The following is a 17,640-nucleotide window of genomic DNA, read 5'->3' as shown; positions in this document are numbered from 1 at the left end:
TGACCCATTGCAGAAGTAGGGCCAATAGAGCATTGACCTTACTTCTTATTTAAGACCTTATCATCTTTTAGCTAGGCTAAAGCATACATTTGTGGGCCCCATTGAGAGTTGTTGTGCTTAAAAAAAAAAACAATGGGATTCAGCAATGCAGATGTGTTCTACTGTCCTAAAAGTGATGTGCACAGTTTAATGATGATACAGCTCTAATTGTAAATACTACTCACCAGCAGGCTTAAGTAATTTGCCTTCAATGGTTATTTCTACAGCTTTGCTAACCATTATACCACTCTCGTAAGAAGGCATCCCAGTTCCTAGTTTAAAAACAGCACAAAGTGAATAAAATGTATACCGAAACAGGAGCTGACACAAGCAGAAAGCTACAAGAAAGACAGATCTCTAAACCAAGTTGCAACCTTTATAACAGACTGGAGTTTTAGTAGAAGATTACAGTTGAGACTTTTTGGGGGTTTTTTTTACAGCCAAAGGGGTATAAGATTATAGAGCATAGTTTTATCATATTTATAAAAACGACAAAATGTGTGAGATGTTCTTTGTTAAATAAAACAATAGTCATGAAATTATAAAGATTAGCGAAAACCTACTGTTGAAAAAAGGGGCTGTAAAAATGTAATTGTCATTATCCAAACTGCGCTTGTAAAAACTGTCCTCATATGTTTCAGGATCTTCAAACCAGTACTCCCCAGCGCTAAAAATAAAAATATTGAACCAAAATAGTAAATGAGAAAATGTGTACAAAGCAGAACGAATATATAAATGCTATTCATAAATGTTGCAATGTCATATCAGAGGGGCAGGGGGCTATATTGCAAATATAAAGCTGAATACTCAAATCCAGACAAATATTTTAATCATCTTTATTACTAAAAATGAATGCATTTGAAAATATTTTTCAGGTAGTTAGGTGTCTGTAAGTAACAAATTCTTTAAGAAGATGATTTTTATTTTTATATAAAGTAAATAATGCACTATGGGTCTTAATAATTAATTAGTGTACAGTAGGTATGATCTATAGCATCCAGTCTAGTTATCTTTTAATTTCTTACTTGTGCCAAAGACATGACAAGTGTGTGTGTGTCTGTGTGTACATAATGTATGTGTGTGTGTACATACTGTATGTATGTGTGCACATGTGTGTGCGTGTGTCTGTGTGTGTACATACTGTATGTATGTGTGCACATGTGTGTGCGTGTGTCTGTGTGTGTACCTACTGTATGTGTGTGTGCATATGTGTGTGCGTGTGTCTGTGTGTGTACATACTGTATGTGTGTGTGTGTACATACTGTATGCGTGTGTGCATATGTGTGTATGTGTGTGTGTAGTAGAACTTCATATACATGTAAATTCACAGTTAGGACCCTACTTATATATCTTCATGAAGGAAGCAATAGGAAAAATATGTACCGTATTTCATTTTGCAAGTTTACTGTACAGACTGATGCTACATATAGCAATACATATATTTTATTCATTTAATGAGTATGAGCATGAATTTCAGTGCAGCCTTTGTCTTATTTTCATAGACTTGAAATAAACTGTATATCTCTTTTGGTTTCCTAATGTGTTTTTAGCTATATATTTATGTTATCAGACTTGGGTTTATTTTCCTGGCCTCCATTGTAACACAACTGTTATAATGCAACTGTATCCAGAAAGCAGCATGAGTCATATTCCTAAATTGTAAAAATAATCAAAACTGCTGGACACTTTTAACAAACGTTCCAGATGGCTATAAAAGGTGGTTTCAAGATAGAATACCCTTTAAAGCAGAAATGTAATGTACACATGAAAGATATATATATATATATATATATATATATATATATATATACCGTATTTATCGGCATATAACACCTCACCATTGCCCATCTGCAGCCTGATCAATGCCATCTGCAGCCTCACAATTGCCCATCAATACAGCTTGATCAATGCCCATCTATAGCCTCACAAGTGCCCATCATTGCAGCTTGATCAAAGCCCATCTGCAGCCTCACCATTGCCATCAATGCAACCTGACTTTTGGGACTTCCTATTGCAGAAGCTGCTGAGTAAACAGGAGATTCTCGCTGTATGCAATCAGATGGCTCTCGTCCCGCCGCCCTCCCCATTCCCTCCTAGTCAGCCCAAATTGCAGTATCGGCATATAACATGCACACACTATTTGCACCCGATTTTCAGGGTGAAAAGCTGAGTGTTATACACCAATAAATACAGTGTGTGTGTGTAAATATATATATATATATATATATATATATATATATATATATATATATATATATTTTTTTTTTTTTTACGGTTTACAGTAATTAGATTGTCATATCTGTATAATGATGAAGCTGTACATTTGGAATGTTTACTGAAATAGTTTTACATTTGAAAATGATGAGTGTAATTAGAAAAAGTGTTGACAACATAATATATACATGTACAATGTACATTCTGATTGCCATCTAATTTTGATTACTTTATCATTTTATTCTAAATAGCTGCATCTCTATTAGCAATATTATGTGTGCAGTTACCTTAAAACTTTTATTTTTCTGATATAACCTTGCTTATATGAGTTGGTAAGGATCAGTAAAAGCCATACACTCTAAAGGAAGTTCACATATTAAAAATGCTGTTTATATATTATTAATGAGTGCCAGTAGTAGACTAGAGTGACAGTTGTAAAGTGTTAAAAGCAACAATGATGCTTCATGATTCTATAAATGTGATACTAGTGCCAATTTTTATATAGAAACTGAATTATTTGTGCTTACTGTACACATACACTGCTTTTGCATGTGAATCAAACAAGCTACGTTCCTATTTGAAAAGTAGCCAACTACCTATCAATGCAGAAGTCAATTAACAGGCATCTCTGTTTATACTGTACTGTATAATATTTCAAAATGAATGTCCTATATATATCTAAGGCAATTATAATGGTGCATTACCTTTTTGGGTACACTCTGGTAATCCCACCATCTGTAGATACAAATCTGGCAGTGACCCCATTTCTGAAAGAGTAAAACATTTATAAACGAATGCCAAACTAAACAGCAGTATTTGTTATATATAAATGTAATTAAGAAAATCAATTTATTTTTTCTATACAGTACAAAGAAACAAGTTAACTTTATAGCCAGCGTCACCAGCTGCTTAGAGGTTTCCTTCATACCCTGCCACTCCATTCACTTGTGGAAGTGAAGTCCTTCGTAGTATGAAAAAGCAAGCAATTCATTCTCCTTACTTTTTCAAGTCATTGCTACTTTCTCTCAGCAATGGAACAGTGACGTGCCCTTGATTAGCCGACAATCAAGCACCAATGTTGTCATATGCAAAAAGAAGGAGAGCAAGTGGCATGCTCTCCATAACCAGAAGTAATGGGAGACCAAAGTAGCAAGAAGAAGAGAAAGTGGGTGGGTGCTGCTAGGGAAGCATACATTAAAATGAACCTGTTGCATAGGCAAAGAACAGATTTGTTTAAAGGTAAAATGGACCCGCCAATAACAATCCACCACTCTTGCTCCGTGTTGGGCTTTTTACTTATTGTAAATCAGCAGGAGAAGTAAGAATGTCCCTGCTGCCGACAGCGGACAGAGAGGAGAATATCCAAGACTGGGAGATGGAGACAACTGCAATATTACCACTGAAATCTCAAAGAAGCTAATCCAAATTATTAGTGTCTCCTAAAATTTTTAAAAAAAAGGCATTTTTGGGTGTAATACATATGCCCCTTTTAAAAGGCAAACTATAATGGGTTTGGATAATTTTGTTTCCATGTATATGTTTTTAAATTAAAGTTTTATAGCTTTGGTTTACAATTTAAACTGTACACATGGCCTCATATGAACAGTGCAAAGAGGACCGGAGATCAGTTACTCCTCTGGTGAATAAGTTAAAATTGCAACTATTAAGCTCAATGAAAAACAGGATTTTTCAGCAAAGCTGTTATGTCTAATGTTGAATCATAAGAATGGGTTTATAGAATTCTACTTGCTAGCTGGAAATGTAAATGCAATGTTTCAAATATTTACCTGATTTAGTAAAAAATTAGAAATATATGGCTTTTAATTTTATACAATCTCTTTAAAATACAAGTTCCTTTATCCAGGGATCAAGGTTTTTGAATTATAAATGTAAAAATAAAATTAAAAATCTTACGGTAATGGACCCTTCCAGTGGTTTTGAACAAGATCATATGACAACCCTGCATCCAGTAGTGCTCTGTTAATTAATTCTTTGTTACCTATTTTAGGTAAAATAAAGTAAAATACAAGTCAATGTTTAAAATAAATGAAAAAAAAACTGTTTAGGATTACATGGTAAAATTAGTTCTGGAATTATGCTCACATCATCTAGTCTCATGTCTCTTTATTTTCCCATAGGGATTGAGGCATTTAAACAATTAAACATTGGTAAAGGAAGAATCACATGCTATGCTGAGTAATAATGATAGGAGTTTCTAATCTGATTTTCAAATTTGTCAAATGTGTCATTCATTTTATTTGTAATCAAGCATAAATAAATAATAGGCAGTGACTTATGTTATGCTGTTCAATCTTATTCCATTATGTTTTCAAAGGGTTGGCTCTGGATGATTAAGTCTTTGTTTAAAGCCCAACTCTGGAAAAAAAAATAAAAAATGTGGGGGGCTGTGCAAGCACTGAAAGGGTTAATTGCTCATTTAGGTATAGAATTAAATCTACTAACAAAAGCCTTAAGTATCAATGCAATGTTAACCACTGTGGCAATTATTTACTACTACAGAACGATGGTACATTTCCCTATGCAACAGAAGGACTTTTCATAAAATGCCGACTCCAAATGCATGTGATTAAAAAATGACTGGTCAATAGGTATCTAGAAAAGTGGAAAAACTCCCCACTGCAATATCACCATTTCACTTTATGCAGATTGGAGAATTTTTTTGGGGTGAATTTACACCCAGATGGGTGTCTGTGTATTCCAATGTCAAACTGGCTGGAGGTATAATTCCCAACTGATTCAAATGGTGACAAATCTCCTCGTGCTTGAATATATGTGGCACATTGTAAAACCTCTACAGATATAACAATTTGGCAATTTGAGTGTCAGAACAAGAGGTCAAAGAGACTCAGTGATTAGCGGTATGCATTAACAGCCTCCCCATTCACTGTACTTCCTCCATATATATTAACTGGACTACTTTAAAAGACCATCAAATCTAGGAACCAGAACCCCCACCCCAATAAACCATGTGTACCCCAAAAAAGTATATATAAAACAAGTGTTCCCAAAATTACCCTACATGCTTCACTCAAACAAGAGCTTTGTCAGGGGTGTAATTAAATAAATATAGAGGAATCACCAACATAATAGAAAATAATGGAACAAATAGGAAAAAAGGGAGTGCGGGTTATTCCCACATGAAGACTATGTGGGAATAACCTGGTGACCATTGTGACCAGGATGTCAACCATATTGTCAGGATTCCCCCCAGCTGCTTAATTTACATCCGGCTCTGGCTCTCAGCTAGCGTGAGAGCCGAAAACCAGCTGAGCCTGCCCCTCTCCAGCTTGGCGCTCATGTGAGCCCTGGACAGGCAGAGGTGAGAGTGGTAACTGACAGTCACCATTCTCTCTTTAGAGCTGAATGAGGAGTGAGAGATCAGTGGCCATGTGATTACTCAGTTCTTGGGTTTGGAGCTAACGTGGGAAAGTTTCCGCATCAGACGATGTTGCAGCATGGAGGTGAGTATGGATATATGTTTTTTTGGAGCCCCAAAAGTCTTCATTAAAAGCTTTCCTCCTCTCTGCTGAACTGGAAAAGAGATTGATTACCAGTATACCCCCATAGCAGAGTTAAACTACAGCTAAAGGCAAAACATATTTTTTAATTTTGACTAGAGTGGAGATGGATTAGAACCCATGTCAGGTTTTTATTGCTATCTGTGCCCTCATTAGAGATGGATTAGACCCCATGTCAGGTTTTTATTGCTATCTGTGCCCTCATTAGAGAGATTCCCCCTTACTTCCTGTTTTGGCCATGGAACAACAAGTGAAGGTAAATCTCCCCAAAATGGGACACAGATGGCAAAAAAGTATGCTTAAAATGGGGGAAAAATTGCTTATAGTTCTACTTTAACCACTTAAGCCCCGGACCATTTTGCAGCTAAAAGACCAAGCCCTTTTTTGTGATTCAGCACTGTGCCCATTTAACTGACAATTGCGCGGTCATGCAACGTGGCTCCCAAACAAAATTGGTGTTCTTTTTTTCCCACAAATAGAGCTTTCTTTTGGTGGTATTTGATTAAATATTTTTTACTTTTTGCTATAATAAATATCCCCCAAAAATATATAAAAAAAATTTTTTTCTCAGTTTAGGCCGATACATATTCTTCTATATATTTTTGGTAAAAAAAAAATCACAATAAGCGTTTATTGATTGGTTTGCGCAAAAGTTATAGTGGCTACAAAATAGGGGATAGTTTTATGGCATTTTTATTAATATTTTTTTTTACTAGTAATGGCAGCGAGCAGTGATTTTTATTGTGACTGCGACATTATGTGGACACATCAGACAATTTTGACACCTTTTAGGGACCATTGGCATTAGTGCGATTAAAAATGCACTGATTACTGTAAAAATTTCACTGGCAGTGAAGGGGTTAACCACTAGGGGCAGTGTAGGGGTTTAATGTGTGTGTGATTGGTTTATTTACTGTAGGGGGGCGTGGCTTCACTGATCGTCTTTCCCTATGACAAGGAACAGACGATCAGTGACAGGCTCACTAGGAAGCATGAGGAGAGGTTTGTTTACACTTACCTCACCTCGTTCTTCAGCTCTGTGACCCGATCGTGGGACACCGGTGGCGATCGGGTCCGCGGGTCCCACGGGTCCCACGGCCACGGTCGCGAGTGTGCCGCCTGTGGCGCGGGTGACCCATGGCTGGGCACTTAAAGGGCAACGTACCTGTAGGTGCTTTCGCCCAGCCGTGCTATTCTGCCGACGTATATCGGCGTGAGGCGGTCCTTAAGTGGTTAAGAAAAACATATATTTTTCTGCCTGCATTGCTGTTAAAACATTCCTCTCACTTCCTGTCAGAACAGGAAGCCCTGGATGTCCGTAAAAACTGACAGGGGTTCTACCCTTATCAAACTCTAAAACTAAAAAAAGTGACATACATTTAAAAAAAACGAATCCTTCAAAAAAATTAATCCCTGCCTCCTCAATTTAATACTTTATTCGGAGCTTTTAAAAAAAAAGTTCAAAGGGATTCCTCTCTTCTCTACACTAGAGCAGCTGTTTAATGACCACCTTCAGGCTGGGTTCACACTTATGCAAACTGGATGAAGGCGTTAGCAAAACTCCTAAAAAATAGTGGCAATTTAAAGTTTTATAAATGGGATCATCACATATATGCGGCCTGATGTGCATTTATAAAAACTAAACAAAAATAACAAAACAAATTCATTAAAAATTATTTGAATTTGAAATTCCCAGTAGTAAGTACATTGTTTCATTGCTGTGCAGGATTTATTCTGTATAACATCTTATTCTGTATAACATGACTTCATAAAGTGCTAAGAGCCCTAAATACAGTGAGTTTTCAATGTATGCCAAAAATCAAGCCTGTTAAAAAACAAAACTATGTGAGTATCAATTAATTATGCTAGTTAATAATGGTTCCTAAAGGTATTTACACCAGTGTGTGTTTGTGTTGCCTTGGGTTCTCTCTTAAAGTTCCAGAGTACCACACAGATGTGCATGTTTATATATACTGACAGAGCTGCAAAGAATCATAACTTTTTCTTCCCAGAGATCTCATGAGCTTCTTTCAGAGTTTAAACCAAAGTGTGTGTACATGTGTGTATTGGAAAATTCGGTAATGCTAAATATTGTTAGTCCAATATCTATTTAGCTATTTCTGCTACTTTACAGCCCCACTTAATACAACCTTTTTATCCTTTATTTAACCAAAATACAATGGAAAAGAATTGTTAACTGCATTTAACGAAAATATCCATATATAGCTAAAATATGTTATTTAAATTTCCAAAGGACTTTCCTAATAAGTCTAAGGCCGCGTACACACGGGCGGACTGTTCGCCCAACTTTGTCCGCTGAACAGTGTTTGGGCGGACAGTCCGCTCGTGTGTGGGCTTTCAGCGGACAGTTTCAGCGGACAGTTGGACGGACAAGGTTTTTCGGAATTTCCGAAAAACTGTCCGCTGAAACCTTGTTTCAGCGAACAGTCCGCTCATGTGTAGGCTTGTTCGTCAAACAAAGTTGCGCGCATGCTCAGAAAGGATTTTCACGCCGAAAGCTATAATGCAGTGTATAGGACGTCGTATTTTTCGTCCCGTCGTACGTGCCGTTCACGTCATCGCGTACACACGGGCGGACTGTTCGCCCAACTTTGTCCGTCCAACAGTTTCGGCAAACAGTCCGCTCAAAATTAGCATGGACGGACATGGCCACACACGACGAATGAACAGTTTGCTGAAACCGTGCGCGATGACGTGAACGGCACGTACGACGGGACGAAAAATACGACGTCCTATACACTGCATTATAGCTTTCGGCGTGAAAATCCTTTCTGAGCATGCGCGCAACTTTGTTTGACGAACAAGCCTACACATGAGCGGACTGTTCGCTGAAACAAGGTTTCAGCGGACAGTTTTTCGGAAATTCCGAAAAACCTTGTCCGTCCAACTGTCCGCTGAAACTGTCCGCTGAAAGCCCACACACGAGCGGACTGTCCGCCCAAACACTGTTCAGCGGACAAAGTTGGGCGAACAGTCCGCCCGTGTGTACGCGGCCTAAGATTACTAAAAGATTTGCTTTTTAACTTTAAAATGTGCCAATAAATGATCTAGTAGATATTTAATTACCAAATCATTTAAGATACACAAACTTATTTTGATTTAGTACTTAAAAAGACCCGCTAAGTACTTTTTTTTGGCACAGGAATTTTTATGTTTAGTTTTAATTATCCTGGTGTTTTAAAAAGTGTATGTACAACAGTCAGAAAAGTGGGATATAAAGAGCAGTTCCGCAATAAGCCAGATAACTGAAGATAAATTACAATGCAGTCATTACTGATAGTTGTAAGATCCTTCCTATAGAGACTTGTAAAATGTTCAAAAATAGAATGTTATCTTAGAAAAGCAATGTTGTATTTACAATTTTGTATATTTCAAAGTCTGTTTCTTCAAAGGTCTTAAAATTGTGACTTAATGATCAGAGACACTGAAAATATGTATTGATATACTGCATATTATGACATCCAAAATAATAAAGTGATATAGGGGGTTTATTTACTAAAGGTAAATCCACTTTGCGCTCCAAGTGAACTTGAAAGTGCACTGAAAGCGTGCTTGGAAGTAAAGTCACTGTAGATCTGAGGAGGGTATGCATGGAAAATAAAAAAAACAGCATTTTAGCTTGTACATGATTGGATGATATAATCAGCAGAGCTTCCACTCATTTCAGATCTACCCCTTAGATTTAAAGCGACTGTACTTCCAAGTGTACTTTCCGTGCGCTTTCATGTGCACTTGCAGTGCAAAGTGGATTTACCTTTTGTAAATAACCCCCATAGTGAACATTTTTTTTTAACAGAAGAAAAAACACAGGAAAAACCAAAGCACCAACATAACAATGAGATTCAAAATTGCACATAAAGGTCTCAGATTCTTAGGTTTGCAGCATACTATAGCAGTTACTTTTTGGGTAAACTTAACGTATGGGCCAGCAAATAGTTGTTGTTTTTTTGTGCCAGCCTAGAGTGTCTAGATTGTGAACTGTTCCCCAACTGGGTGTAAAGCTAGACAGAAAATGCAACAGGGCTGACCTAGATGCTATCAAAGTGCCCACAGAGAAGCAGAATGTTAAACATTGAGCATCGTGGAGTTTTAAGCAGGAGTCAAAAAAGTTAGGTGTTGTCAGTACCAAAGTATTAGACGCATAATTAAGACTCATAATGGGGGTTGCTGTCAAGGGACATGAAAAGCAATCAAAAGGTAGATCTGAGTACTGATCAGGAGTTACAGTATGATCAGAGCAAGTAGAGTTAGGACAAACAGCGTCAGGAACTGGTAAATTTGAAATAGCAAACAATATGAGCTGGCTATGCAAAAAAAAAAAAGTGGCCATCTAATGGGTGTACGAATATGTGCACAGAACATCTTCTAAAGGGGAACATAGAATGTTGGCACACCTACTAGAACACAGGAAGGGAGTCTAGAGTGCAGGGGATGAATACGCAAAAAGCTCAAGGGGGCGTCAACAACAAGAAAACAACATTTAATGAAAATGTTTACAAATTTTACAGATTTTTCTGATCAGCCCAATGACCTCTAATATGAAAAACAATATTTAGCAAATCCCTGTGGTTTCCTGAGCTGTTTCCAGAGCTGAGCTCTGTGGGGAGATTTTCCCACTGCAGCCTGGAACAAAAATATTTCATTATAGATTATATATATATATATATATATATATATATATATACAGTATATACTTTATAATAGAAGTACATTTTGTCATAAAATACACAATGTAAATAATAAAGAGCATGGGTTAATGTCTTGAAAAGAAAGAAATATCTACTTACATTCTTTGTATGAAGGTGTTCTTGTGTCTATGTAATTGTTAAAATTTACAAGGAATTCTGTGTTATTACTAGATATGGGTAGATCAGTACAGTATTCCCTGTTGGAAGAAAATACATGCATTACTATAAAATGTATATTTCTTTCTTTAAAAACACATAATAGTTGGGGGTGAATGCAATAATTATCTTAATTAGATAATACTTGAGAATTATAACAAATTATAATGAAGAAATTTCAGTCATTGCTTTCAAAACAGAGCCAGGTATAGACAAATGTGAAACATCATTTAAGATATTTTAGTTATCTTGTACCTGATTCCCATACATCATGTGCTTTGCTAGTATCGGCAAGTAGGTTCAGACTATAACCATTCCCCTTTAATCTACTCCCCTTCAAGGCACTCTCACTGCCACACTCACTGGTGGTCAAATGTTTTCTTAATGTTCCCCAAGTCTTTTACAATTCTAGTATTGTCCTTGCTCTACAGTAACAGGCAGCTAATGAAAAGTGGGTCACACATTAAGTATCTAATTATCCTGGCTGTGGTTACTAGAATATGTTCTTCAAGAAAGCTGAAAATTCATAGCTTTTGCACTATATGCTGTACATTTAAAGATCTTTGGCCAAAAGATTGTATGTGTTTGTTTGTGCTCTCACTACATTATTTTACTTATGTAGCCATTAGCTTTAAACCATGAACTAAACCGTTCAATCACTTCTGTTCACTCTTCTCAGAAGCAGTGGTCAATAAGGTAAACAGGTTTTGGGGGTCATATTTTTTTTTTGTTTATAATTGTAAGTTTTATTTAATCCTTCAGCAAAGCATACAGCTCAGTTAACAAAAAGACAATTTCCACTGTAAAAAGGAAATAGACATAGAACAATGAAGTACAGGAGGAGATACATGGACATAAATTAAATTTTAGCCGAAACAGCACAATAAGGCATAATTAATCTTTTGTAAGATTTGTGAGAGAAGGTCTCCTAACCCCTGATATATTTCATACATAGCAAAAAGATCCAAGGAAACCATGCTTGAGCTGAAAGGGCTTATTTAACCACTACAATACACTTTCACCCCCTTCCTTCCCAGCCCAATTTTCAGCTTTCATCGCTCTAGCGCTTTCAATGACAATTGCGCGGTCATGCTACACTGTACCCAAATGAATTTGTTATCATTTTGTTCGCACAAATAGAGCTTTATTTTGGTGTTATTTATTCACGACTCCGTTTTTTATTTTTTGCGATATAAGCGCAAAAAAAGCGGAAATTTGGAAAAAAAACAATATTTTCTTTTTTCTATTTGAAAAGAAATCCAATAAAATCTAATTTTGTCATACATTTAAGCCAAAATGTATTCTGCTACATGTTTTTGGTAAAAAAAAATTCCGTTAAGTGTATAATAATTGGTTTGTGTGATCAGGGACATATGTACGCAAATGATCATGTACATATGTGTGCAGGTGATCACGTACATATGTGTGCAGATAATCATTGGGACATGTGATTTTAGTGGGACATATGTGGGGGACATGTGTTTTTATTATTTGGGGACATGTATGTTTTGGGGACATGTGTGTTTTGGGGACATATGTGGGGACTGTGTTTGTACTGTGTGGTGTGTTGTGTGTTGACACTAGACTGATGATCAGTGAGTAAAAAGCTGTAAAAAACAGCTCATACTCACTGATCATCAGCCGGCTGCAGAGTTCTGCTCTCCTCTCCCGCTACTTCTGAAGGACGTTCCTGAACGTCCCATCAGGAGTAGACGGCTCCCACCCGGCCGTATATATGCATTGGCCGGGTGGGAAGTGGTTAAAAAAAAAATAATTCTAGGAGGTCTATAATGACACTAAAGCCATGAAGAGTAAAACAGCGAAATGGTGCATAAAATGTGAGGGAGAGAAGTGAAATATATAAGGGGAAGGAAAAGGGAAGGGGAGAGAGACTCAAATGTGCCAAGTATGATCTCTACTAAGACAGGGCCTGTGTGATCAGGGTGAATAGGTGTGTGGCATTTTCCTGTGAGTATTGAACATCATGCTAATAATGCCATGTTTTATCAAACTGCTCATCTTTATTTTTCATGACCACCACCAGGTATTCCTATCATTGATCTAGTTTACCACTGCTATCCATTGACCAACCATCAATGGGTCTGTACTTCTCCATTTATGTGGAACTCATACCTTTGCAGCATTGTGTAAATGGACCAAGAGAGGTCTCTTGTATCTGCACCTTGAGAGTGGAGTAACATGTGGAAAGGATATATTTATGAGTTAAACATCAGGCATCAAATTTCTTCCCAAAAGGGATGTAGGCAAGGGCATGACAAAAATATCTGTAATAGGGTACCAGTGTCTTGTTGTCATCGCCAACACAATGGTGAGACTAAGGGGAATATCTTATGAAGTAGAGTAGGTACCCTATACCAATCTGTCAACAGTTTATATCCCACATCTTGGTATGTAAATACCTTCTTCTCCTCAGTTTTTACGCAGGAAAAGGAGGGGTATACTAACTGCAGCAATACTCTTAGTGACACATCATAGGATGTACCCTTGTGGCTAACAGAGGCCGGAGTCAAGGAAAGACTAGATAAACTTAATACAAATGAATCACCAGGGCCGGATGGCTACACACGAGAGGCCATGGAGAACTCAGTCAGGTTATAGCCAGACCATTGTTCCTAATATTTTATGGACAGCATACTAGACAGGGGGAGGCCTGTGGATTAAGTGTATCTTGATTTTGCAAAAGCATTTGATACAGTACCCCATAAGCACTTAATCTACAAGCTGAGGTTGGAAGGCTTGGACCATAAGGTTTGTTCTTGGGTAAAAAAACGGTTACAGGGGCGTTTTCAAAGGGTGGTGATAAATAACATGTACTCAGACTGGTATAGAGTGGTAAGTGGGGTATCCCAAGGTTCTGTCTTGGGACCAATCCTATTCAATTTATTCATAAATTATATAGAGGATGGGATAAATAGATCAATCTCAGTTTTTGCAGACAACACAAAAATAAGCAGGGCAATAACTTCACATCAGGATGTACACATTTTACAGAAAGACCTGATAATGGAGTGGGCAACTACACGGCAAATGAGGTTTAATGTGGAGAAATGTAAAGTAATGCACTTGGGGGCAAAAAAACATAACTACAAACTACAAGATAGGGGGAGAACCGCTGGGGGAATCAAGGATGGAGAAAGAGCTGGGGGTCCTGGTAGATGACAGACTGAGCAATAGCATACAATTCAAGCTGCAGCTATCAAGGCAGGCAGAATTTTAGCATGCATAAAAAAGGGGATATACTCCAGGGATAAAACAATAATCCTGCAACTATATAGAACTCTGGTTAGTATTCTGTCCAGTTCTGGTCACAGTCCTCAGAAGGGATGTGCTGGAGCTGGAGAGAGTCCAAAGAAGGGCAACAAAATAAATAAGGGGATTGGAGGACCTCAATTATGAGGAACGACTACAAGCACTAAATTTGATCTCGCTGGAGAAGCGACGCTTTAGAGGGGACATGATAATGATTTACAAATATCTCAATGGTGATCCCAGCATAGGAAAAAATATTCAGTCTCATAGTCTCAGGGGGTGTAAGAGGACACAGGGCCACACAATGAGATTGGAGGAGAAGCGGTTTAACTTTAAACTGCACAGGGGTTTTTTCACTGTCAGGGCAATAAGGCTGTGGAGCTCTCTTCCACAATTGGTGGTGGCAGTAGGGAGTATGGATATTTTTAAAAGACTCTTGGATGTGCATCTTAAAGAACACAACATACAGTGATACGGGAAATAATTATAGACACTGACACACATACACCTACACAGGTTGAACTGTCTTGAAAATAAGAACTTTTCTTTATTGAACCTTACCTACTATGTTACTATGTAACTATATACTGGAGAGGGAGGACTGATGGTCAAAGAAGAGGACACAAATCCTCTAGTTATTTGTCAGGGTCTTATCCAGGTCCCATTCCCACTTCTGTAGAAAGAGGGAGACATATTCCTCCGGAGATTTATTCATGAAAGAATAAGAATTCAATAGTGTATAGTGAAGTAATGAGGTATTCAGACAGTGTTGCTCAAACGAGACTGGCCTCTGGGATACTACAATCAATTGGATGGTAATTAGAAAATTTTGTATTTGCATGGCTCTTCAATAGTCTAGTGATGGAAAGAGCATGTCTTGGATCTCAGAGATGAACCACCATCAACCCTTATGTAAAAAGTGCTTAATACTTAACTATTTAGTCAGAATAAAAGCGTATGGCAAAGTAATGAGGTATTCAGACAGTGTTGCTCAAACAACGAGACCGGCCTCTTGGGTACTACACTCAATTGGATGGTAATTAGAAAACACTGTATTTTCAAAGCTCTTCAGTAGTATAGTGATGGAAAGAGCATGTTTTGGATCTTGGAGATGGACCGACATCAACCCTTATGTAAAAAGTGCTTAATCCTTAACTATTAATCGGAAAAAAAGCTTTGAATCTTAATTTCATCAAACCCAGAACCAAATCCTGGGCCCCAATTATTGGAGACATATAGTTGGGTATCTGGGGAGAGATTCCTGGGTTACAAACAAGATAGAGACTGTAGGTTTGTTCTTAAGTTGATTTTGTTTGTAATTTGGAACAGGTACATTTTCTATGTGTAGCTCCAGCCAAAAAATCTATTTAAAAGCTTTTTGGATAACATAGGGAAGGGTTAACATCACCCCTGTAACATTTGTTTTGCTGTCTGTTTCCCTGTTCAGAAGATTTCACCTCACTTTCTGTCCCAAAGAGAATTGGATTTTGAAAATGTTGGGTTGTTGTAGAAAAAAGAATTGGTGATAAAGCATCAGTGGAGACACCTTTTTCCCATATCAATTCTTACAGGAGAGAATTCCCTTTCCTAGAGGTAGATTTCCTCACACTTCCTGTTGTCTCCCTCCGTTTGTAAGTAGTAGTGGTTTGTAATTTCAATCTTTGAAAATAGAGGACCACCTGTATATACTATACAGCCTGCCCTATATACTCTGCGGAAAATTGAGCCTTAGGTGTTGGTGGTACCAGAACACTGTAAGCCCTCCCAGTTACTCTTGGTGGGTGCTGTAACAGGCCCTGCAGCAAAATATTATATCAAGAATTGTAATTACATGCCCTCTGTTAAACAGAGGCAGAAATATTGGGCCTTAGGCGGTGGTGGTGGCACAACACTGTAAAGCCTCACAGATACTCTTGTTGAGCGCTGGAATGGGCCCTGCTGTGAAATATTAGATCAAAAGTTTTAATTAAGCACCCCTGTCAAACAGGGGCATACAAATTGGGCCTTAAGCGGTGGTTTTGGTGGTGGCACAACCCCTCACAGATACTCTTGTTGGGTGCAAGAATGGGCCCTGCTGTGAAATATTAGATCAAAAATTGTAAATACACACCCCTGTTAAACAGGGGCAGAAAAATTGGGTTTTAGGCAGTGGTGGTGGCACAACACTGTAACCCCTCACAGATACTCTTGTTGAGCACAGGAATAGGCCTTGCTGTGAAATATTAGATCAAAAATTGTAAATACACACCCCTGTTAAACAGGGGCAGAAAAATTGGGTTTTAGGCAGTGGTGGTGGCACAACACTGTAACCCCTCACAGATACTCTTGTTGAGCACAGGAACAAGCCCTGCTGTAAAATATTAGAGTAAATGTTGTAATTACATGCCCCTGTTAAACAGGGGCAGAAAAATTGGGCTTTAGGCACTGGTAGTGGTGAACAACACTGCAACCCCTCACAGATACTCTAGTTGAGTGCAAGAATGAGCCCTGCTGTGAAATATTACAGCAAAAATTGGAATTACATGACCCTGTTAAACAGGGGCAGAAAAATTAGGCCTTAGGCACTGGTGGTGGTGCCACAACACTGCAACGCCTCACAGATACTCTAGTTGAGAGCAAGAACGAGTCTTGCTGCAAAATATTATTATAATTATACGCCCCTGTTAAACAGGGGCAGAAAAATTGGGTCTTAGGCAGTGGTGGTGGTGGTGGCCCATACTTTAATCTCTCACAGATACTCTTGTTGGGAGCAGGAACTTGCTGCACTGCTGTGAAATATTAGATCAAAAATTGGAATTACAGACCCCTGTTAAACAGGTTCATAAAAATTGGTCGTAGGCAGTGGTGATAACACAACACTATAACCCCTCACAGATACTCTTATTGGGTGCAGGAATGGGCCCTGCTGTGAAATATTAGATCAAAAATTGTAATTATATCACATTCATAGAAAAATGAATCGGTTACATCAGCATCAGGTGCTTGGTAGCTGGTGATCCAAGACTGATTCTTTTTTATGAAGGTGAGCTGATTGACTGAGTCTGTGGACAGGCGCACTCTGTGATCATTTACAAAGCCTCCAGCAGCACTGAATGTGAGTTCAGAAAGATCACTGGATTCAGGACAGGCCAGTAGCTCAATTGCATATTGTGCAAGCTCTGGCCAGTGATCCATCCTTAAGACCCAGTAACCCTGTGGATTTTCGGTTGGAAAGGTCTCCAAGTCTGATCTTACCTCTAGGTATTCCTGCACCATGTAAATCAGACAGACAGTTGCTGGAACCGATCGGACCTTGGGGCTCCTTCTGTGACTGACCAAAGCCTCAGTAACACATTGTCCAGGAAGACCTAGAAATTGTAACCTCCCAGGCTCTGGAAATGCATTGCATAAACCTTTTTGCAAGTCCTCCCAAAGATGTTTCATCCTCTGCTCCCTCTGCGAAGGCTGGATAAGTTCCACAACCTTACCCTTGTAACGTGGATCAAGAAGGGTTGCCAGCCAGTAATGATCCCTCTCCTTGATACCACAAATCTGAGAGTCCTTTCACAGGCTTTGCAGGATCAGGAAGGCCATGCAGTGAAGGTTTGCTGAGGCATTCAATCCGGAGTCCTCTGGGCCACTAAGGATGACATGATCCACAACCTCTTCCTCCCAGCCATGTACAAGTCAATGGGTTTCTGGTGACTGAAAATGATCTCTTGAAGACTGCTGAG

At 38.3% G+C, this 17,640-nt stretch overlaps 1 protein-coding gene across 8 annotated transcripts in view; it reads right to left on the bottom strand.

Annotated features, from left to right (window-relative positions):
- Nucleotides 1–17,640, bottom strand: part of CACNA2D1 (calcium voltage-gated channel auxiliary subunit alpha2delta 1) — a 930,857-nt gene that overhangs the window by 51,628 nt on the left and 861,589 nt on the right. For all 8 annotated transcript variants that reach the window (XM_077469511.1, XM_077469509.1, XM_077469512.1 and 5 more), the window contains 5 exons: nucleotides 10,601–10,698; nucleotides 4,168–4,252; nucleotides 2,958–3,020; nucleotides 603–706; nucleotides 225–311 (listed from right to left, as the gene is read on the bottom strand). In XM_077469511.1, coding sequence (XP_077325637.1) covers nucleotides 225–311; nucleotides 603–706; nucleotides 2,958–3,020; nucleotides 4,168–4,252; nucleotides 10,601–10,698 — 437 coding nt within the window. The remainder of the gene's footprint in view (nucleotides 1–224; nucleotides 312–602; nucleotides 707–2,957; nucleotides 3,021–4,167; nucleotides 4,253–10,600; nucleotides 10,699–17,640) is intronic.

Source organism: Lithobates pipiens, unplaced genomic scaffold, assembly GCF_037356315.1.
Source record: "Lithobates pipiens isolate NorthernLeopardFrog02 unplaced genomic scaffold, aLitPip1_a1.2 Scaffold_8, whole genome shotgun sequence".
Taxonomy (NCBI): domain Eukaryota; kingdom Metazoa; phylum Chordata; class Amphibia; order Anura; family Ranidae; genus Lithobates; species Lithobates pipiens.
Note: the sequence above shows the minus strand (reverse complement) of the source record. Positions and strands in the feature narration are given on the sequence as shown.